Source organism: Drosophila navojoa, chromosome X (assembly GCF_054131105.1).
Source record: "Drosophila navojoa isolate 15081-1374.11 chromosome X, UAZ_NAV_1.0, whole genome shotgun sequence".
NCBI lineage: Eukaryota > Metazoa > Arthropoda > Insecta > Diptera > Drosophilidae > Drosophila > Drosophila navojoa.
In genome coordinates this window covers 23,180,434-23,202,479 of record NC_142895.1, presented here as the reverse complement: position 1 = coordinate 23,202,479, position 22,046 = coordinate 23,180,434, and the positions used below count along the sequence as shown (strand labels likewise).

Genomic DNA, 22,046 nt, shown 5'->3' with positions numbered 1-22,046 from the left:
CAGACTTGCTCCCCCTTTTAACAGAATGTATCCCCATTTAAAAAATATCGTTCACCACTAGAATGCAACGCCGTGAGCGCAGGCTGGCAGCACTGTGTGCAAAAAATACATACGATTTAAACTAATGGTACAATTACGTATTACGTGAAAAGAACGCACCAAAAGTAATAATAAAGTAAATGCTTCACAAAATAGTGTTATAAATGCGAGCATATAAAGCGTGTGTGTGTGCTATATTCAAAGAATCCAAGAGGAAAAGTGAATCAAACTAGTTTCAGCACCTTGGATTTCGATTACATTTTTCATCTATACACTTGCAAAAAGCGACCAGAGCAGCAGCAGCAGCCAAAGCATTGGAGAACAACGGTAGAGAGACAGAGAGCGCTAACAAGCGAGAACGTAGGAGAGCCAAAGCCAGACAGACAGACAGACGGGCAGGCAGACAGCCAGCGCAACACAGCTAACAACAGCGGCCCAAACGCGTTGAATAGCGACGGCAAGAGACTAATAAAATTGATTTCGCCAATCGAAAAAGCAAACAAATTAAAAATCGTTTCCGCAACCGCGCTCTTTCTTAAAAGAAGGGTCACTCTAACGTGTCGTGACTGAAAAACATTTGGTTATATTTTTTTTGCAAACGGCTGAGTAAGCGTAGAAGAGTGCAAAAAACGTACAAAAAGAAAGAAAAAAGGAGCCAAGGAGCAACGAACTGTGTGTGCGGTGTATGCTCTGAGTGTAAAAGGGTAAGCACTATATACATTTACGTTTCAATGCTTGATGTTTTTGTTATTGCTGCTGTATAGACCACATGCTCTTATTGTCTCACTCACACTCGTGCTGCATATATTGATGCTGTTGCATTGTCGTTAACGGTGGCGGCGACGACAGCAGGTTTATCGTTTGTGTTTTTATTGGCAATATTTAAAATATGTTATTAACACATCTGCAATAATAATTTTTATCATTGCTTGTGCTGCATTACGTTAGCGTTACGTGTAAGGAAAAACATAGTTTTAACGGTCTGGCTCGATAAATGGAGCGCATGTGGCAACGCTGTGCCACCGCTAGACACACAAGCACATTCATGTCGCATACAAACGTACTGCGAAAAGAATAGCACTAAAAAGAAGAAGAACCAGCGGCAAACTTCTCGCGCGGTGGATAAAGTGCAGTTAATTTTTATTGGTAAAAAAAAGCAATTGGTGTCAAAATCTAATATCGAATAGATATCCAGCGCAGTAAACTTCAAACACTGTAAATACGATAGAAAATGCAAATAAACCTATAATTCAGTCGTTCATAGACAAACAGTTCTGCGAATGCGTGTTCGTATAAGTGTGCATGAGTGTGTGTAGTGAGTGCGAGCAAACGTGTGTCGCTATTAAACGGCACATTTTACTGTGCCTTTTGACGACTCGAGACTTAATAAGTGTGCTGCAAATGTCGTGTTTATTTGGCCAAGCTCGGGAAATGTGTAGCTTATAATTAAGCTGGTGTGTAGCTTATTATAAACTACGGAAATAACAAAGCAAAGTGCGCGTGTGTCGCCCGATGCGCCTCTCTTTCTCTCAGCGATATATTCTATGTGTGTGTCTGTTAGTGCGTTTGTGTGAATGGTTTTTGTTGTTATAGGCCACTTTAAAAAAATGTTAGCAAGCATTTTAGTTTTTTGATGTGCACCTGCTCAATCCCTTATTTTCTATAAAAATAGGAACAGCGTAAATTGCCATAATTTGAGAGTTTGCATATGCGATGCTTTTGTTTTCTCCTCTTTTTTTCAATTCTCTATTTTTGATAGTGGTGCCAGGCTTCTCTGTGTCAGCCATTGTTCTTCCTCATTTATTACACGAAGACGCCACCGCCGCATACTTCTTGTGTCTTGTGTTCTGTTATTGTATGTGTGGGTCGCGCCGTCGTGTGCTGTAGTCGTGTTGAAGGGCGGGGGCGGGGGCCCAGCATTTGAGCACAAGCACATACAACTTACAGAGAGGTATTTATTGCCATCTCGTTCGCACGCATTTTTGAATGTAGGGTGAGCTCTATACTTTGCTCGCTCTTTATTTTATGGACATGGGGCGGCTGTGTAGCCCCCATGGAGGTGTGCATACATACATAAATACACGTATATACATATACGTTAACGCCAACACACGCATGCATGCATCAATGCGACCCGGCGGCCCACGTACCAAAACAAAAAAAAAAAAAAAAAAAAAAAAAAAAAAAAAAACAATACACAAAAATTGCAACAAACAAATGAAGCGGCAGCAGCAGTTGCAGTTGCATTAGCAACAGCAGCAGCGGTACCAGTAGCAAGTACCAGCTTACAATATGACACCCCCCACCCAATTACACACCCTCTTTTAGTGAGTCTCTCTCTTATTCGCTCTTGCTATTAGTCGTTTTACAGCTCACACAAGAAGACTGAGAACCATACAGCAAACACAGAGAAGAATCGTGAAGAGAAACTACAAGGAAGAAGCAAGAACAAAACGTAAGGCGCCAAGGAGGCAACTAAAACAGATCTCGACCTCCTCAAATCGAAATCGACATCCACATCGACATCGACATCGACATTAGCACAGTCCGACTTTCGAACGTCTGCAAATATTTGCATCACATCTAAAGCGAATCGAGTGCGATTGGCGTGGAACGCGTGGCAGCAGTAGGCGGCAAAGGAAGCTAACGCTAATGAGGATCTATTGGCAGCATGAGTACACTGGGGGGAAGTAGGGGAGAGCGAAATGCCAAGCCCAAATTCACAGCGTTGGATATAAATCGCATGTACAAGAATAGCCGAGTAAGAATCAATATATAGAAGAAAAGCTTGTCTCACATGTCTGTCCTCAATGCTAACTTAATTGATTACCATCTCAATCAACGACCATGCAACCATTTCTTAACAATTTTCAGGGCGAATCGAGTGAACCATCTGCCCAAAAGAATCAAGTGCCGCGTAAACATGGAATGCAAATTTTGGGAAAAGTGCCTTCAGCTAGGCGGCCACCGGCCAATCTGCCATCCCTAAAGGCCGAGACGAACATCATCAGTAGCAGCACCACCAACAGTGCGACGCCTTTGAGCAACATCAGCACCAACAACAACAACAATCTCCTTGCATCTGTTGAAGGTAAGCGATCTGATTAGATATAGCGATTGTTGAATAAGTTGAGAAGAATCGATTGGTGTTAAAAATAATTGTTTTTTCTTATTTTGTTTACATGCTGGGCTTTCAGGCAACAGCAGCAGTACGATCAGCGGCGGCTCAAACGCAGGAGGCGCGGGCGGAACAGCGATCAGTGCAGCGGCAAGTGGCGCAGGTGCAAACAGCGCTGGCCACAACAATATCGCTAGTGGACACAGTGCAGCGGGAGGATCAGCTCTTGGCCACAACCACAATAACGCTAGCAAATACAATAACAACAGCAGCAACAATAACAGCACCAGCAACAGTAACAGCCACAGCAGCAACAGCAATAACAATAAGAATTTGAAATTAATAAATAACTCGGCGACAAGCGGAGGCGCATCGGCCGGCAGCGGCGGAGCAGGGTCGGGTGGTGTTGCTGGAAGCGGCAGCGGCGGTCACGCGAATAACTCACCCAAGACATGGTCAGCGATAACGACAGGACACGAACGTGCAGGCGGCACCGGTGGCCATGGCGGGCATGGCGGCCATTATGGCAACCGTCATCATCAGCAACAACAGCAGCAGGTGGTGCCGCACTATCAGAGTCCACAGTTTCAATACGAATTCCCCACATTGATGGGCGGCAGCGGTGGCGCTGCATCCTCAGGTGGTCATGCGGGCGCAGCCGGCGGCGGTGGCAAATCATCAAAGGACCAGCAGGCGCATTACCAGGGTCAACAGCACGCACATCATCACCAGAATCATCATTATCAACAGCAACAGCAGCGAGATTATCGCGATCACCATGGCCATCATGGTCGTCAGTTTGGCGGACACGGTGGACACCACTTGCATCGGGGCAGTGCCACCAATGCGGATTCCGGCAATTACAGAGATGGCAGCGACGACGTCGGCGGCGGCGGCAACAGCAGCAGCAGCGAACTCAGCGAAATGAGCCTGCGTCCCCAAAACGACCCAGCCGCTTGGCTGCAGCAGCAGGAGAAGGCCGCCAAGGAGCTGGCTTTGAACCAACAGGGCCAGGGCCACCAGATACCGGCCAATGGGAGCGGTGCGGGCGCAGGATCGGGCGGCAGTGTACCACTGCCCATACTCTCGCTAATGCCGTCATTCATGCGTAGTGGAGCACCGCTGCCCGCCTCCGGCATCGGAGGTGGGCCTACAATGGCAGCGGCTGTGGCAAATGCCTCATCCAGCATTTCCTCAGATCTGGGCTCGTCGGCGCCAGCGCCCTATCAAAATGGCATCACCGGCAACCGATCCGCCTCGCCAGCCATTCTGGGCAGTTTTCGTGCCGCGGCTGCGATACCGAAGCGTCCAGGCGCTGGCAATGCAGCGATGACGACGCCACCACCGTCAGGTACGATGGGAGGAAGTGGAGGGGCGACAACACCGCCGCAGCAGCAGCAGCTGCAGACGAACGGGCCCGGTGGCCGCAAGGACAAAGACAAGGACTATGTGGTAGAGCCAGAGGTGGCTCAAATGCAGCGTCCCATCATTAGGGAAGAGGATCTGGAGCGCCTAAATGCGATTGCGAAGGACGATAGCTGGACAAAACAGGATGAAATTGACTACACAAAGAAACTAACATTTTCGGATGATGAGGAGCACGCCAGTCTGGACGATCAGCACCACAACAGCAGCAGCAGCAATAACAGCCACAATAAGCAGCAGCAGCAATCAATCCAATCCAGCGATCAGCGCAAGTCGTCGGGCAGCAGCTCGTGGCAGCGCGGTAAGGACAGCAGCGAGCGGGACTTGGATGGCCCAGCGGATCAGGGTCAGGGCCAGGATCAGCGACAGCAGAACGGCCACCGTAGCAGTGCGGGCAATGTGGTCGTTGGTAGCGGTGGCATTGCTCTCGATGCTGGCGTCTATGAGCGTGTTAAGCAGCGCAAGGAGGAGGAGGAGCGTCGCCAGATGGAACGGAAACAGGCGGCGGCAAAGAAGCTGCAGGAGCTTGAGATGAAGATGAACAGCAAGAAGGCGCTCAGCGAGAGCAGCGGTGGCACCCCGGCCACTGCCAGCAGCGAGGCACCAGCCGTGCCCCTGGCCAATGTCAGCGAGGACGAGGGCGGAGGTGCCGGACAGCAGCAACAGCTGCAGCAGCAGCGGCGACCGCGTGGCAGCATCTCAAGCATGGGCAGCGGCGGTGGCAATGGCTCCGCCTCGGCTCCAAGTGCGGCATCTGCAGCCGCCGGCGATTATGGCCAAAAGCCCGTCTTCATGACGCATTTCCAATCGAATTTACCGCCGCGTTTCCAGCGCCAGCAGCAGCAGCAACAACAGCAGCAATTGCCGCGCGGTGGTCTCGAGAAGAGCGCCTCGGCCAGTAGCGCCTTCGATGGCAGCAACTCCCGCTATCTGCAAAAGGGCGGCAGCGGCAACGCCGGCTCCAGCGGCAGTGGTGGCAGCAGCGGCGGTGGCGGCGGCTCCGGCAGCGGAGTCCGCAGCATCTCAGGCGGCTATGCGCGAGTGGGCAGCGGCAGTGGCAGCTACGGCCGCAATCGTCATGACAGTGCCAGAGCTGAGGAGCAGGATGCGAATGCAGTGGGAGCATCCAGTGGCCGTGAGCTGGAGCAGTCCAGGTATACGCGTGGCCAGGAGTATCGCAGTGGACAGCAGCAGCAGTTGATGCAGTCGCGCAGCATTTCGGAGAATTCGCATCGCAAGACGAGCGTTTCCTCCGGCGATGATGTGCACATGGGCGGTGGCTCCTGCTCGTCCTGGGCGGAGCAAACGGATGCTGAGCAGAAGCATCATCGTCATCGCGAGGAGAGCTTCTCATCCACGCACAGCCACGACTCAGCCGTACAGATTAAGATACTACAGCGGCCAGCGCGACAGCCAAGCCTCAGCGAGGAGAAGGCCCTCTCAACAAGCAGCAGCACGCTCCAGAAACAGCCGTTGGAGCCCATGCAGCCCATTCAGCCCACACAGATATTGAGGCGCAGCGTTGAGCCCGTTGACAAGCCGGAGGAGAAGCCGGCAGATCGCGAAGCTGGCGACAAGGGCGCAGAGACGGAGGCGGCCAAGCTGGCTGGATTCTCTGCTGCCAAGGATGATGACAAGGAGGTGTCCCGTAACTCAACGATCGCCTCCACTGCAGCATCCGCCGTGCAGTTTGCGGCTGGCAAGCGTCCCAGTCCACGTGGTGGTCGCGGCGGGCGTGAGGAACTGCACACGACAAGGGGCGCGGGCAGGAGCTATCCGGCCAGTGGAGCTGGCGGTGGCAGCTATCGCGGACAGCGCAGCAACAGCGACTGGAGCAGCCGCAACAGCGGTGGTGCAGGCAGCGGCGGCCGTCGCTACTACGGCAGCGGAGGTGAGCAGTCCGAGCAATCGGAAGACGTCGACGAGGATTGTTATAGCAGCAGTGGTGGTGGCGGTGGCGCATCGCGACGAAGTCCAAAAGTGCAGACTCGTTCCGATCAGAGCAGCAACAGCAGCGGCTCTGGTGTGACGGCTGCAGCAGCAGCAGGAGCTGGATCGGGAGCAGGCGCGGGAGTTAACAAGGCGGGCTTTTCGCCAAGAGGCGAGCCCTCGCGCCGAGGACGCGGTGGTCTCTCCAGTGCAGGCAGCTCGGCGTCCGGTTTCCGACGACAGCCAGCGAGCGGAGGACGTGCGTATGGCCGATTGGGCTATGAGGAGTACAGCAAGCGTAACTCTGAATCGGAGACGGGCAATGTGTCGGATCTGGACAAGACCAAGCAGAATCAGATGGCGCTCAGTGCAGGACTGCACAAGGGCAAGGACGAGAAGGAGGAGCTGTTGGCCGACAAGGAGAAGACTGCCGGCAGCGGCAATGCTAGCAGCAGCAACAGCAACACCAACACCAACATCGTAAGCAACATTAATATACCCAACACTGCCGTGGCCAAGGAGGAGCCACACAAAGATGGGCCTGCAACGGGCCCAGCGACGGGAGCCGGAACAGCGGGAGCAGCAGGAGCCAGGCCGCCGCCAGGACTGAGCACAGCTGTCGTTGGCGCCGCCTCTGCTGGACTGCCCCTATTGGCTGCCCCAGGCAGCGATGTGCCCGGCAAAAAGAAGACTAGCGAATGCACAACAATTGCGCCACCAGTGGCAGCAGCAACGGCAGCAGCAGCAGCTGCTGCATCAGCAACAACGGCGCCAATTGGCGACAAGTCCAAGCTGTCGGCCATTGGTGACAAGAGCGCCCTGGCTGTGGGCGTGGTTGGGGCGGGCAATCTATTGCTAGACGCCAATGCTCCAGTGAACACCATCATATTCGAGAACTCCACGTACAAGCAGCAGCAGCAGCACCAAGCGGCCGCCGCTGTGCCGCTCAAGCCCCAATCCCTTGGAGGGGCAGCGACCGCTGCAGCTGTCGAGAGCCTATCGAGTGCGCTCTCGCAGATGAGCTTCGGCGGAAATGACGATGAGCAGCAGCAGCAGGACATGAAATTGGGCTTCAGCTTCAGTGACGATGCTGCCTCGCTCAAGGTGGTGGACAGTTTGGAAGCGGCCAGCAAGGCGGCCTCTCAACAACACCAGCAGCAGCAGCAGCAACAACAACAACAACAACAACAGCAACAACAGCAGCAGCAGCAGCAACAACAACAGCAGCAGAACAATTCTACGGCGGATCTGAATATGAAAATAGCGAGCGTGAAAAAGGTGTGGGAATCGGCCACGCCCATGTCGGAGACAACTCAGCAGGCAAGCCATGCGGCTAGTGCACAGCAGCAGCAGCAGCAGCAACAACAGCAGCAGCAGCAACAACAACAGCAGCAGCAACAACAGCAGCAGCAGCAGCAACAACATCACCAGCAGCAGCAGCACGCGCAACAGCAACAACAGCAGCATTCTCAACAACAACAGCAAGCGGCGGCCGCAGCAGCTGCAGCAGCCGTTGCCCAGCAACAGCACGCGCAACAACAACAATCGCAGCACAGCCAACACGGACAGCAGCAGGTCTCAAACTCGGTGGTGGATGACAGCGGCAGCCACATAAGCGGCGCATCGTTTGTAGCCGCCGTGGCTGCCTCGCAGCAGCAGCTCCAGCAACAGATGTCGCACTATGCCGTATCCGCGGTGCACATGCAGGGCCATCACCAGCAGCAGCAGCAACAGCAACCACAACAGCCGTCACATCACCAGCAGCAGGCACACCATGCTCACCACGCACTGTCCTCGCCGGGACCGGTCTATGGCAGCCACGGTTCGCCGTTCGACACCGGCTCGCTGGACCAGCAATTCCAGCAACAGCCGCAGCAGGATGACTATCCCAGTCCACAGCAACAGCAGCATTCGCAGCAGCATCAGCAGGCGGTGAAGGCCAAGCAGCTGCACGCCGGACTGGGCATGTCACCGCCGCCTAGCCACCAACAGCAGCAGCAGCAGCACTCGCAGCAGCAGCAACATCAGTCCCAGCAGCAGCAACAGTTGCCGTTCTATCAGGCATCGCCGCAGTTTGGCGTCGGCGGCATTCCAACGATTCCCAGCCCGCCGGCGGTTGTGTTCAACTCATCGCAGCTGGCGCCGCCGCCGCCGCCATCGCAGGCGGGCAATCTGTACGCTTCATTCCATTCGCTTGATCATTCGAACCGCTCGCCCGCATACTCAGCGGCAGCGGCCGCCGCTGCCCATTGCCTGCCCGGCCACTATGCGGCAGCGGCGGCGGCGGCAGCTGCTGGCGGTGCCTTCAATGCGTACGCCATGCAGACGCCGCATGGCCATGGCGGCAATATGCCGCCGCCGCCAACAGCGCCCACGCCGGACATGTACTCCAATATGCCGTCGCAGTACCGGATCGGCAGCGGTCCCTTTGGCCAGCCGCAGCCCAATTCACAGCAGCTGAACAATCCGAATGCTGCCGCCGTTGCCATCATATCCTCCAACAGCAGTTCCATGATGTCGTCGGGCGCGGCCAAGCCGCCGCCTCCCAGTCAACAGCCGATCGGGGCGATTGGCTCCAAGTCGGCGGGCAGTGGTGGCGGTCCAGGTCCTGGGCCAGGACCCGGACCCGGGCCCGGCTCCGGTCCATATGCGGGCTACATGAATATATATCCGCCGCATCCGGGACAGGGCGGACCGCCGCCCGGCGCCCATCAGCTGCAGTCGAACAGCTACTACTCGAATTCCGCACCCGGAGGTCCGACCGGTCCACAGTACTATGGCGGGCCACCGCAGGGCGCTGGGGGCGCGGCCCAGACCTATGGCCTGGCCACCGCGGCCGGCATGTACGGAGGCCATCAGGGCGGCCCGCCCGGCTCCAATGGTCCGCCCGGACCCCAGTCGCAGCACACGATGGGCAACTTCAACACGCAGTTCATGAACTCGCAGCTCCTGTCGGCGGCGGGCATGAGTCAGTTCCGAAGTGGCCCGACGCCCGGCGGCGGTTACCTGAAGAACAGCCAGGGCCAGGGACACATGCAGGACTCGGTAAGGAGTGAACCACGTCCACCACTATCAACCACACACACCACCACACTCTCTAGATACCCAAATATGCCCATGTATAGCCACATGAACAACGAGTCCGCCAGCAATTTGTATTAATTACTGTTTGTACGCTTTCGCACACCCGTACTCCCCCCCGTTCACTCAGTTACATATTTAATCACAGCCAGAGCCTAATACGGGACTGAGATATTTCTCTTTGAACTAAATACCATATAATGTGCATTAATTTAAATAAAAATATCACCTCAAAACAGTTTTCACAAACTAGATCAAACAGAAAACCCAAATAAATATCTTTCCATAAAGCTGGTGGATCAAGGCCGCGTGAACTCAGGGGGTCGCAAATATGTCTAATTATATAGCAGGGGATCCAAAGAAGCAAAAACTTACCGGATCTTTATTCAGACTTGAGAATTGAAAACGAAAAATATTACGAGCTCGATTTCTTGTTGTTCCCAAATCACGTCTCTTTGCCAGGAACTTGGGGTAGTCTTGAAAAATACGTTTGTACTATATATACTAGTTCTCAGACGCACGCGCGAATTGCGACGGTTAATTGAAGATCTGTGAAACTGATGTGGTATTATATAAACTCGGATATATATTTTAAATTACATAGACTTTCTCCCTTTAATGAACTGTCGGCTCTCGTCGATTTTCGTCAGATTTACGCTTGACAGGCGACTCGATTTTAGCAGGGAGCAAGGCCCCCCCGGGTGTATCGATATGTCGAAATTTCGTTTAGAGTAAGCCTAGTGGGGCATGGAAAGGCACACGCCACGCATGCGTAGCCCCCATTCGGTGTTTGTGGTCCCTTGCAGTGTCATCTAACACGTTTCCCATTTCACTTGCAGATGGGCAGGCAACTGAAGAGTCCATTGAGCGCTGACATAAACCTGGCCAAGCAGGGGCAGTCGCAGCCAAGTCCGCCGCATCACAAGAACTATGGCGGCGTAAGTAGCCTTAACTGCAACGGCAACAACAATGGCAGCAGCTCGCAGTCCGCCAACCGATTCACTGACCCTTCTCAATTCTTTCATGCGCAGTGGGACCTGCAGAATCATGTGCTGCAGCAGCAACAGCAGCAGCAGCAACAACAGCAGCAGCAACAGCAGCAGCAGCAGCAACAATCTCAGCAGCAACGGCAGGGTGGCAACGGCAGCAACATGAATGCACTCGGCGGCCGTGGCAGCGGTGCCGTGGGCAGCGGCTCCGCCGGCTCCCAGGTAGTGGGTGGTGGTGGCAACGGTGGCGTTGGCAGCGTGGGGCAGAGCAGCGGCAGTGGTCAGGGTCGATATCCGGCGCCCATACAGCGGCCAAACAACTATCCACAGCATCCGCAGCAGCAGCAGCAGCAGCAACAGCAGCAACAACAGCAGCAGCAGCAGCAACAACAACAACAACAGCAGCAGCAGCGCGAACAGGCAGCGGCAGCGGCGCAGCGCGCCCAAAGCATGCGCCAAGTGACAGGGGGCGGTGCGGCCGGCAGTGCCGGCAATAGTAACGCGCCCGGCGTACCGCCTGGCGCCAACAATGGCGGCAACGGCGGCCCTGGTGGCCCAGGCGGAGCCGGCGGCGGCAACTCGCCCGCAGCGGCAGCGACGGCGCAGCTGAGCAAGCCCTACTATTCAAATAATGCGGCGGGCGCTGGTGGCGCCAACCGTGGTGAGTGGCATGCCAATTGAGCCTACGATTGAACCAATGGCGCGGCATTGCCCAGTAAACCCCTCGCACACACACACACACACACACACACCCACACAGACACATAGACTCACAACTGCGCATGCAGATACACACAAACACAACCATACGCAGATCTTCATAAAAATGCGCGATTCAGCAATGGAAGATCAAAGTGACAAAGCAAGCGAAATATTTACTTATACATACACACTCAGACACACACACACACACGCTCGCACGCATATAACACTATAAAGAAGAACGGTAACAGCAGAGAACGCGAACTATTAGCGAAAGGCAACAAGCAATGAGAGAAACGAATTAACAAATAGCGCAAACAGAATTAAAACTTCATACAGAGAAATGGAAAAAATATAAAATACAAAATGTCAAAAAAAAAACTTTAAATATATTTAAAAACAACAAACAACAACTAAAAGATACAACATATAAGTATATAGAGCAAAAGAAGAACAAGGACAGCACCTTGATGTCTGACTCAAGAAGGGGGCAAGACACGCCCACAAAAAAAAAAAATGATTAGAAATGAATGCGAAAAATGCGAAAACAAAACAAAACACCACAAAAAAGTGAAGAAAAAAAAAACACAGAGTATGAAAAAAGTAATTTATAGTTTAGTTGGGTTACACACATACATACATACACTACACAAACGCATACGTATACATATACATATATATATATATATTTAACATATGGATTGAATCTGCAGCTGCGTTAAAGTAATTAAAAGAGAAGAAATTAAAGGAAAACAATTGACAAACGCCAATTCCCAAACCCACACACTCGCATATACACACAAACACATACACAACACTCACAAAAACACAGACAAATACACACACACACACACACATGAATACAGCAAAACAAGAAGTAACAATCAATATTATGCTTTTCATTTATTAAAATATTCATATTAAATATATTTTATATTATAATTATCATTTTTTTAAATGTATTGTGTTAACTTTTAGCGTTTAGTTTATGTTAAAAAAGAAAACAAAAAACAAACAAAAAAAAAAAGAGAAACAAAATCAAACACAACAGAACGATTATTAAATAGAATGCTGAGTGTATTTTTTGTCAAACAAATTACAAATACATAGATATACATACATATAGACACCTACAAACATACATACATAAACACATGCAAGCATAAATATATATATACCTATTATTTTCATTGTAGTCAGCATTTGCTCTTGATTATATAATTTTTTATTTTTTTTTCGTATAGTTTTTGTTTTTCTAATTGCAACACACGATGAAAATCAATTGGACTATAAATACTTGTTAAATATGATTATGCTGCAATTCCTTACATTACATACATACATTCATATATATATATATATATATATATATATATATATATATATATATATATATATATATATATATATATATATATATATATATATATATATATATATATATATGTATATATATCTATATGCATCAATCGAATCGAATATCGCTATCGTTATTGATAACTATGCAAAAAGTGCGAGAGAGAGAGAGAGAGATGGAGGAAATCGCATGCTTAGGAGTTTGTTCAGTCCTCAAGTAAAAAGTATTTGTGAATATTCAACACCAAGAATTCATTAACCTCACAAATCGGACTTGCCGGGGCGTAATAAAATACCCTGTTAATTCAAAACTACGCACACACGTACACATACACAACCACAAACACGTACACACATACATACATATAAAACTCAACTTTGACTTATAAAAGTGTTCACATATGATGGCGCTCGGGTGCCAGCCAGTGCTGCCCATCGCCTTTAATTTATGCTGGCATGACAACACCTACATACATACATACATACATATGTATGTATGTTTATTTGCGAAGTGCAAAACGTTTTCTCACCAATTGATCGCAATTATAGCCACTCTTAGAGCTTCGAGCGAACAATGTTGATGGGGTCTGCGCCAGTGTTGTTGCAGTTGCCGCTGCTGCTACTGCAAAAATATCTATTAGTATTAGCCCGCCCCCTGTCGCCCACCGCGTCGAAGATCCGTTTTATGATCGGGGCTGGAGTTATGGGGAGAGGGGCTGGGATGGGATGGGAAGGAGGGAAGTGCAAGCTGGTGCTGGCAATTGGAACTGTAATCTTATATAGCATTTTTAATTTTTGTTGCATGTGCTCAAACGATGATATTGGTCTAGAAAAACAAATAACAAACGGAAAATGATTATGTAACTGTAACTTAACACGGATATAGTATATGCATATACATACATACAAACACACAATATAGAAAGAAAAACCAAGTAAATATGAAAACACTCCAATTTTTAATGAGAAATCCCGACACACAGACACATACACAACAAATATTGATTACACACATACATATTATGCGATAACAAGTAGTAGAACAAATATTGAAAGGACAAAACCGATAGATAACAAGCAATTAAAGCATACCTTAAATACCTATGCATATACATACATATGTATGTACATACATATGTATATGCATAGGAGTACATTTGTATGTATTTTCGCACTTCGCTCGGCTGCTGCTGCTAAAATTCAAATAAAGTTTTAACGCATACATACGATATATGTTAATGTTTTGCCAGGGCAAACGGTTTAGTTATTAACAAAAGTAAACAAAAAGGAAATGAAATCCAAAAGCAGATGCTGATGCTAATGCAAAATGGCCAGCGCTTGCTATTACACAATACATGTAAAAGATATATTTTATAGCTATAGCATAAACATAGAAATGATAAAATTATTAATTTATATATACGTATATATATATACATATATATTTTAATTGCATATATGGTTTTTCGTCTCAATCTCTACCAAGCAACAAGTCAAGTACATGGGCATATAATACATACATACACGTACATATATGTAAACCATTTTTACATTCGATTCATTCAAATTAATTTTTAGACATACTGAAATTTCGAAAACTGAGCTAAAAAGATTAAAAAAAAAAAAAAACAAAACCAAAAACAACAAACCTTAAAAGATAAAAAAAAAAAACCCAAAATGGAACATTTAAAGCAAGTTCGATTAAATGAAATAAAAACTTTAAATAAATAAAATATTTAAAACCAAATAATACTAAAACCGTATTTGCAAATTTGCGATTATTCAACTTCATCGTGTGATGAAAAGCTTTACCATAATCTGGCAACCATTTAGAGCGAGAAGTATGCTTAACTGTAAACACGAGCAGGTTAGCCTGCTTGCCATTGTGAAGGACAGAAGAGAGGAGTAACACATTAACAGAGCGCCAGGCAAGCCTGTTAAAATATTTTGCTCCCTACATTGCAAGGACTGTTTGTATGCATCTTGTCCTAGTCTGTTAATAGACTGCATACCCTGATGCTCGCTGGTGATTTAAAGTCGAAATATTCGTAAAAACCGCATAGGGACAGCATGTCGGCGTCGTTATTGCATATGCATAAGTCCTTCAAATAAGCTATGCCCACCGCCTGCAGGTGAATGGAGGCCATGTAAAGTGCGTGCTGCAAATATTCTGCAACACGCCTGTTCACATTACATAATGAAATGCATTGAGCTTCCCGTGTACTAGATTTTTAAATGGTTTATTCCTTTAAGATGTTGCACTACACATATGTAAAATATACATGGCTCCTGCACCTGCCGCCAGTTACTGGAAGCCAGGAGCCCGAGTACGTCTAATAGGCTGCACAAATTAGAGTACGTCATCTACTTCTTCTTGGGCTTCAGGATCTGGTAGGCGATGAGCAGGCCCATGACTGCGTAAGTAGCCTTGGCCACCTGCAAAGTGTTACGACAGGCGTATTAGTAATTAGTAAAGAGCTAAAAGTAGTTGCTAGATATTGGATGTTGGTGAACTCTACTTACATTGGCACGACCGGACATAGTATTGCCATTGAAGATCTTGGACAGGCCGGTCAGTTTCTCTTGTTCACCAGACATTGCTATAATCGTTATGCAAATATATGATTTGTATTTGAAGTAATTTAGTAACAGTTGTTGCTGCGTTAACTCACTTTCAGTTTGTTTTGTGACGAGTTGAAACTACTTCAATTGCCAGTAAAAAAGACGAATAGGTTATACAACTGTGCCTGAGCTGCCACTTCGTGCGGATGGTTTGCCGCGTTGCCACCTAACGCAACCAATATATCGCTGTGGATGCATATTTGCGTGAATTATCGATAAGTGCTATCGCAGGCGCCAAATTTAACACGTGTAAATATACAAACAAAAAATGAAAAGGGAAATGAAAACATGGTCACCGCATATATGTACATATTAAAGGTTAACAGCACTTGGACTAATTGCATAGCTTCGCAAACAGCACACAAGTCAAATGTCAATGGCAGCTTTCGCAAATCTCACCTAATTGCAAGGATTAAGTGCTTATAATACGCTCATTAAAATTATATAGGGCAGCCTGAGAACCGTCGCAAGTGAAAAGAAATGCTGGGCGTAAATTACAAAGCGCAGCCATCAAGCGTTGTCATTAAAGCTGCCCTGTTGAATAGCTGACATAGAATGCAAGCATATTAAATTGAAGGCCCGCCCGCACCTCCAAGGTGCTGGACAATTAATTCCATGTTTTCGACAACCGGCCACAGCGTCCACAATTAGGGTGGCACTGTCAACTGGTTGCACCGCCCACATCCAAGTGGTGTTGCGCCGACTATAAAAGTTCTTCACATGCAGCCAGCTGCACGAATCAACGGCAGCCATGGATGCAGCCTACTTTCTACGCGTGCAGGTCCTGACATTTCGGCTGATGGGCTTCGACTTGTGGGAGAGCAGCAGCAGAAACGATCGTCCGCAGATAACGTTGATGGTAATGATCCTGACTATCGCGTTCCTGGTGCCACTGCTCTTCTCCGCAGTGATTAACGTGACCATCGTGAGCATAATGAGCGACGCCTTGGGCTCGGTGCTGGCCATCATTGGGTCCGTGGTCAAGTACTTCGTATTTATCTCTTATCGCAAGAGCTTTGTGCATCTGATCTATCGCATTCGCGACATACTAGAGAGGGGTAAGTGATGCTATCAAATGGGTTTTGCATTTTATTATTTTAATGATCTCTTGCTAATTCGCTGTGCTGCAGAGATGCGAGCTTTGCCGGAGACAATTGCCATTGTGGAGATGGAGAATCGCAACGATCAATCGCTGAGCGTGGCATACATGCGCTGCTTCTTTGCCGCATTCGCCTTCGCTGTGTTCAAGCCGATCATAATCATGCTGACGCTGCGGCTGCGAACGGGTCACACCCACCTGGAGCTGCCGCACGCGGGCGTCTATCCGTGGAGCGACCAGGCGTGGCTGCCCTATGTGCCCACTTACCTGTGGAACCTGATGACCAGCTATGGCGCCGTGACCATGTCCCTGGCCATGGATACCCTGCTCTTTGCCTTCACATACAATGTGTGCGCCCTGTTCAAAATTGCCCAATATCGCATTCGGCATTTGCAGCCCATCAGTGATGCGCCGCGCCGCGAGCTGGACGAAGTGGTGAAGGTGCTGCAGCTGCATCAGACCGGCCTGGCTATTGGCACCCAGCTGGGTCAGAGCCTGCGGCCGCTGGTGTTCATCCAGTTCCTTGTGACGGCTGTGCAGCTCTGCTTTATTGGCTTCCAGCTGGCCAACCTGTTCCCCACCCTGGAGTGCATATACTTTATCTTCTTTCTCGGCTCGATTGGCTTAGCCCTGTTCATATACTCACACTGCGGCGAGAACATGAGGCAGGCCAGCGTCGACTTTGCCACGGCCCTCTACGACAGCAACTGGGTGGACTTTGCGCCGGCGACCAAGCAGGCGCTCATCGTGGCCATAATGCGCGCCCAGCTCCCCTGCCAGCTGAACGGCTACTTCTTCGTGCCCAACATGGCCACCTTTTCAGCGGTGCGTAGCCCCATGTATCTGGAGTTCAGCAATATCTGAGAAATCTATTTTTCAGGTGGTTCGTTCGGCCATTTCGTACGTCATGATGCTGCGCTCCTTCAATGGTTAGTCAGGAGCCCCCACGACCTTCTCCCGCTTGGCCACGTTTATGTTGGCTATTAATTATGGCAAATAAATTGATAGTTTCAGCTCTTTAAGGTGCGCTAGCAGTTTTCATTAGCAGCGGGCTGCCATGGTTGGGCAAGTGTAGCTGGTGCGGCTGGTGCAGCAGTGGCTTCCAAATATCAAGTATACGCCCTGGGTTGGCCAATGCTAATTGAAGTGCAAGTCGCATTGAGAGAGCTTTATTAAATATGCCAAACGAACTGTAAAATTCAGTAGGCAATAGGCTTATAATTCGATTTTCTATGCCAGATAGCTGCCTTACCGCCTGCGCCTCCCCGAACGTGACATTTGCGTTTTCGCCACAATTTATGCTGTATTGGCCATAGTCGGCTATGCCCGTGCCATGCATTTAATTATGTTCTTTTGTGCCCAGTTGTGCATTGCCATTGCTGGCTCTTTCAATTGTCACCGGCCAACAGCAGCAGCAGGAGCAGGTAGGCAAGAAGAAGCAGGGAGCGGGCTTTGTGTTACCTGTTGAAGGGATTGTCGGCACGCACACTGTCGAAAACTTAGTGCACTGCCAACTCAATTAGTGCACCATAAATAACCGAAATAAACCCAAAGGCTGCCCCCACCGCCGCCGCCGCCGCCCCCTGCTATTGCTCCTGCTTCCTGCTGCTCTTATTGCTGTGTCTAGCCAAGTAGTACATGGAATAAGAGCTATTGTTTTTGGCGATGCCATTGTAATTGCGGCTGCTAGTTGTTATTGTTTCTGTTGCTTCTCCTGCTGCAGCTGCTCCTGCTCCTCCTGCTTCTGCTGCTGCTCCATTGTTTTTGGACGAAAGCGCGTAAGCTTCAAAGTGACTGTCAAACACTAAAAAGCCAAGCAATCAGAGTATTAAAATGCATGTCAGCCTTTTGCGCCTTGATGCCGTTGCAGTTGCAGTTGCAGTTGCTGCTGCAACGCCTATTGCATATGCAATGCAGCCACATGCGGGTGACAGTTAGATGCAAAAATGAAATGTTTTGTTTTACTAAATATGCCTTGATTCCTTGTTAAATTATCAATGTCTAAAATGAGCTTACTCTGTCGCTCTCTCTCTCTCTCCCTCCCTCTAAAACCCACTCTCATTCTGTAAAAATAAATTCAAAGTTGGCCAAGTTTGCATTAATTAAAAAGACACGCAAGTATCGCTGGGATTTATTCAAGCCATTGGAATGCCTTGTTGCCATGGTAAATATTTGACCTTTTTCGTTGCTCACACACGCACACAACAATAACAACAACAACTGCAGTACAGTCAACACTCGTCTATTGTCAAAGGCCCGCCCTCTTTGATGCATGTTGCAATGCGCTTACCAGTGCTGCCAGCTTAGCCCCTTTCACGCTAGATCTAGCCAATTTGTAAAATGCCTATAGATATGAGTCTAGCATATTTTTATATACATGAAAGGAACTACTAAAGTTGGCTCAGTCTGTGTCTCTACACAGTCTACGAAACTCGGAGCAAGACAACGGACTTAGAATAATACAGAGCTGACTTCACTATTTCCACTACCGCAGACTTATAAGGACCCAACTTGAACAACTGTCACACCGCATTCTTCCCATAGTTCATAGTTCATAGATCATGCATCAATCATCAATCAGAGCTTTTGAAAGTTTCCCAACACTATACTGACAGAAGATTAAACGAGTAAGAGTGTAAGAGTCGGGACTGCTCGACTAGGGGATACCCTGAACCCTCAAATCTGATATTCTAATCATGCTAACTGCTAACTGCGCAGTAAGCAGCGACTGCGCTGCAGTGTGGGCAATACTATGAGAACTTATTTGCTGAATAAATTTAATTTCTAGACGTACAATCTTAATAAAACTTAGAATTCATAATGCTCAAATGTATGTGCATTCCAAAGCACAAGTCTCTAGTATTTGAAATACGTTTTTTACAAATTCGGGCCAAAGGGGGCGTGGTATCCAAAATCTGTAAATTACAAAATGTTTCTATTCAATATATGTACATATACACACACAGTAAACCTGAAGTCTCCAGGTCTAAAAGTGTTCAAATGAGGCTGAAAAAAGAACAAAATTAATTTTTCGATTACTCTCGTTAAAAAATTTATCGGATAATTTATCGAAAAAATAAGACAAACTCGTATTGCGTATGGTAAACACGAGTGTGCATGCTCTCTAGTTTTTGTATCTTCTGAGATCGACGCACTCATACAGACGAACGGACAGACGGACATGGCTATATCGATTCAGCTCTTCGTCCTGATCAAGAATATATGTATATACTTTATGGGGTCTGCGATGATTCCTTCTGCCCGTTACGACAAATGAACAACTTGCAGTTACAAGTGTCAAAGTAAATTATTTGTGCGTGTGTGTGTGTGTGAGCAGAGCCCGTTATTTGGCCAGTGCGAGATACATTACTTTTCTTTATTTATTTTATTTTATTATTTTATTTTATTTATTTATTTAAGCGTTGAATCCTTGCAATGCAATTGCAGTAGATTAACAACAGACTTAGGAATAAGATAAAGATCATAAGCCTAGTAGTAAGATATAGTAGCAGATATATGACTATACATACATATTTTGTAAGAAAGCACTCCAACATAATATTTAATAAATTTACAATTACATATTTGCGGCATATAAACAAATGTATTTGTAATATGTCATATCAATTTATTCATATATTCGCGGACTTTTTTTTTGCTCTTGCAATTTCAGTTTTTTGCTGTAGTAGCTATAATTGGTAATTTGTAAATGTATTACCAGATAGAAATTGCAAAATAAAATGAAATGGAGAGCACTCTCAGCAAATACATATATGCATACACAATTATGTAGTGATACCCTAGTGTATATGTATATACATATGTACAGATTATATATATGTATATACTTGGGTTAATAATTTGATTATTATTATGTATGCATATTGGGCTCAAATTACTTTTATTATAAATCAATTCAAGCAAAAAATAATAATTTGAAATCATATTATTTTTGCTTTTGTTTTTTCTGTATTTCATTTACTTTTATATTGAAGACTATTTTAGGCAATACTATTGCGGTCTTGATTCACTTGGATTTTATTATTGAAATCTTAAGGAAATCAACTAACAAAACATCTATGGCAACCGAAAGTAAAGGCAACACATCGAATGTGCATAGAGCCGAGTAATTAAGGCAAAATATTTTCGCTCCTCAGTGCTAAGTCGCCTTTAATACCAGGCCAATACAAGGCTGCCCACCTCCTGCTGCCATTGAGATGTCAAGGCATGGCACGCTCCCACTGGTGAGCACGAATTGCGATTGCTCGATGCACTCTTATTGGCGCCATACCAATCTCAATTTGCGGTTTTCATCTCCGCTGCAGTCAATGGCTGGTTTATATCAGATCGGAGCCTATTATGGTAATTTGATTCTCTAATTGGATTAGCAAACAAAAGACGATTCGCTGCAAGCATTTAGTTGGCGCAGCAACTAAGCCGCTCGAGTTATGTTTACCGCTAGCCAATGTGCACCTGTCTAACAGTCAACTAAATTGAATATATATCCGAAGCATTCGCTCTGCACTGCGATTGTGAGCTGCATTTTGGCAAACAAAGCTAATTAGGCCTTTGTCTCAATTAATAGGGGAATGCGAGTGGAATCGACAGACTGACAGATGCGAGTCAGCGATAGATTCACTCAATACATGCACAAGTGAATGAGTATTATAAGTAATACAGCAATACTTATTATACTCATTGGCGAAGGGAAATGTGGAATTTCTTGGAGGGATTCAACAGAATTCTAGACTCTGAGTTTTCTCATCCTCTGTTTGGCAGTTTGGCGTCTGAGTTGATTTGAAGTACTTGCGGAACATCAGTCATATTTGTAGCCCGTAAATCCTTTACGACGTCTTCGGTTCTGATGTACCGTGGAGCATTACGAATTCCATTCAAAATCTTAGCTTTGGCAAATTTATTTTTATTTAAATTGTAAGTCTCTAGAGCATATTTCCAGATGGAACTTGGAATATATTGTGACTGTGAATTTGGTATGATTATTTGGTTTCATGTAGTCGAGGACTTAAACAATTCAAATATGAGGGGCTTATATCTGAGCTATCGATGAGCCCAATAACGCATGTAAATTTATTGATTTCTAAAATGTTCATGATTCGCGCTAAGCCTAAGATTGCATTGTTTGCATTCAATGCTTAATGAAAATGTAAAAATATATTAATAAATTTATACGAAGTTTCAATTCGAAGAAGAGCTCAATTTTTGCCTTTTCCGACCATTGCCTTGTTTCCTCCTTCTGCTTTCTATGGAGTCTGCCTTGCCTTCTGCGACCAATTTATATTCACAGAAACGTTATTCCTTGCATTCTCACTGACTTTGAGCTAAGGATAAACAAATTGCCTTCTGACTCGGCTGCAGCTCAGCGAGACGGCGTGAGCCATAATCAGAGATTGGGAAAATTGGGTGGCTTGCCTACATTGAATACATTTCGGTTCATTAATCTCTAATGCAGTGAATTATTTCATATTAAAAGATGAACGGCGTGCGACTGTATCTTGAGTTCTGCTGGATGCATTTTAAATCGTAATTCGAAATGTATTCCAATTAATTAATAAAATTAGAGATAGAGATAGATGGAGTGCGCTCTAAGGCACGAAATGCTTTTGGCCAATTCGAACGCTTTAACTAAATACTAAGCGCTGCGAAATGATTAAGCTTTAAGCAGCGA

At 47.2% G+C, this 22,046-nt stretch overlaps 3 protein-coding genes across 9 annotated transcripts; 2 read left to right on the top strand and 1 right to left on the bottom strand.

Annotated features, from left to right (window-relative positions):
- The first annotated feature begins 36 nt into the window (after window positions 1-36).
- nocte (no circadian temperature entrainment) lies at window positions 37-12,336 on the top strand. Of its 6 annotated transcripts, XM_089264368.1 has the most exons (6): window positions 39-743; window positions 2,400-2,800; window positions 2,914-3,130; window positions 3,237-9,556; window positions 10,432-10,530; window positions 10,624-12,336. In XM_089264368.1, the coding sequence occupies exons 2-6, from the start codon at window positions 2,711-2,713 to the stop codon at window positions 11,260-11,262; spliced, it is 7,365 nt and encodes a 2,454-aa protein (XP_089120494.1). In that variant the 5' UTR covers window positions 39-743; window positions 2,400-2,710; the 3' UTR covers window positions 11,263-12,336. The 6 variants fall into 6 exon arrangements, with proteins under 6 accessions (XP_089120491.1, XP_089120488.1, XP_089120494.1 ...); XM_089264365.1 differs by having other exon boundaries at window positions 37-743; window positions 2,411-2,800; window positions 10,432-12,336; XM_089264362.1 differs by having other exon boundaries at window positions 37-743; window positions 10,432-12,336.
- A 2,516-nt stretch (window positions 12,337-14,852) lies between these two features.
- Window positions 14,853-15,439, bottom strand: Neb-cGP (ATP synthase membrane subunit K, mitochondrial). 2 transcript variants are annotated; one of them, XM_030390510.2, is made up of 3 exons: window positions 15,312-15,439; window positions 15,163-15,239; window positions 14,853-15,075 (listed from the first exon to the last, which is right to left on the bottom strand). In XM_030390510.2, exons 2-3 carry the CDS (start codon window positions 15,235-15,237, stop codon window positions 15,004-15,006), a joined length of 147 nt encoding a protein of 48 aa, XP_030246370.1. In that variant the 5' UTR covers window positions 15,238-15,239; window positions 15,312-15,439; the 3' UTR covers window positions 14,853-15,003. The 2 variants fall into 2 exon arrangements, with proteins under 2 accessions (XP_030246370.1, XP_089120496.1); XM_089264370.1 differs by having other exon boundaries at window positions 15,163-15,346.
- A 65-nt stretch (window positions 15,440-15,504) lies between these two features.
- On the top strand, window positions 15,505-17,303 carry Or9a (Odorant receptor 9a). The gene is made up of 3 exons (XM_030390509.2): window positions 15,505-16,319; window positions 16,392-17,185; window positions 17,241-17,303. Exons 1-3 carry the CDS (start codon window positions 16,013-16,015, stop codon window positions 17,292-17,294), a joined length of 1,155 nt encoding a protein of 384 aa, XP_030246369.1. The 5' UTR covers window positions 15,505-16,012; the 3' UTR covers window positions 17,295-17,303.
- The last annotated feature ends 4,743 nt before the right edge of the window (window positions 17,304-22,046 follow it).

What these genes read in the sequence shown, in the direction of transcription:
- nocte (XM_089264365.1), top strand. Translation starts at nt 2,711, where the DNA reads ATGAGTACACTGGGGGGAAGTAGGGGAGAGCGAAATGCCAAGCCCAAA. An exon ending in GCATGTACAAGAATAGCCGA is followed by an intron (nt 2,801 to 2,913) that starts GTAAGAATCAAT and finishes AACAATTTTCAG; the next exon opens with GGCGAATCGAGTGAACCATC. An exon ending in AGGGACACATGCAGGACTCG is followed by an intron (nt 9,557 to 10,431) that starts GTAAGGAGTGAA and finishes TTTCACTTGCAG; the next exon opens with ATGGGCAGGCAACTGAAGAG.
- Neb-cGP (XM_030390510.2), bottom strand. Translation starts at nt 15,237, where the DNA reads ATGTCTGGTGAACAAGAGAAACTGACCGGCCTGTCCAAGATCTTCAAT. An exon ending in CTATGTCCGGTCGTGCCAAT is followed by an intron (nt 15,076 to 15,162) that starts GTAAGTAGAGTT and finishes AACACTTTGCAG; the next exon opens with GTGGCCAAGGCTACTTACGC.
- Or9a (XM_030390509.2), top strand. Translation starts at nt 16,013, where the DNA reads ATGGATGCAGCCTACTTTCTACGCGTGCAGGTCCTGACATTTCGGCTG. An exon ending in TCGCGACATACTAGAGAGGG is followed by an intron (nt 16,320 to 16,391) that starts GTAAGTGATGCT and finishes GCTGTGCTGCAG; the next exon opens with AGATGCGAGCTTTGCCGGAG. An exon ending in ACATGGCCACCTTTTCAGCG is followed by an intron (nt 17,186 to 17,240) that starts GTGCGTAGCCCC and finishes TCTATTTTTCAG; the next exon opens with GTGGTTCGTTCGGCCATTTC.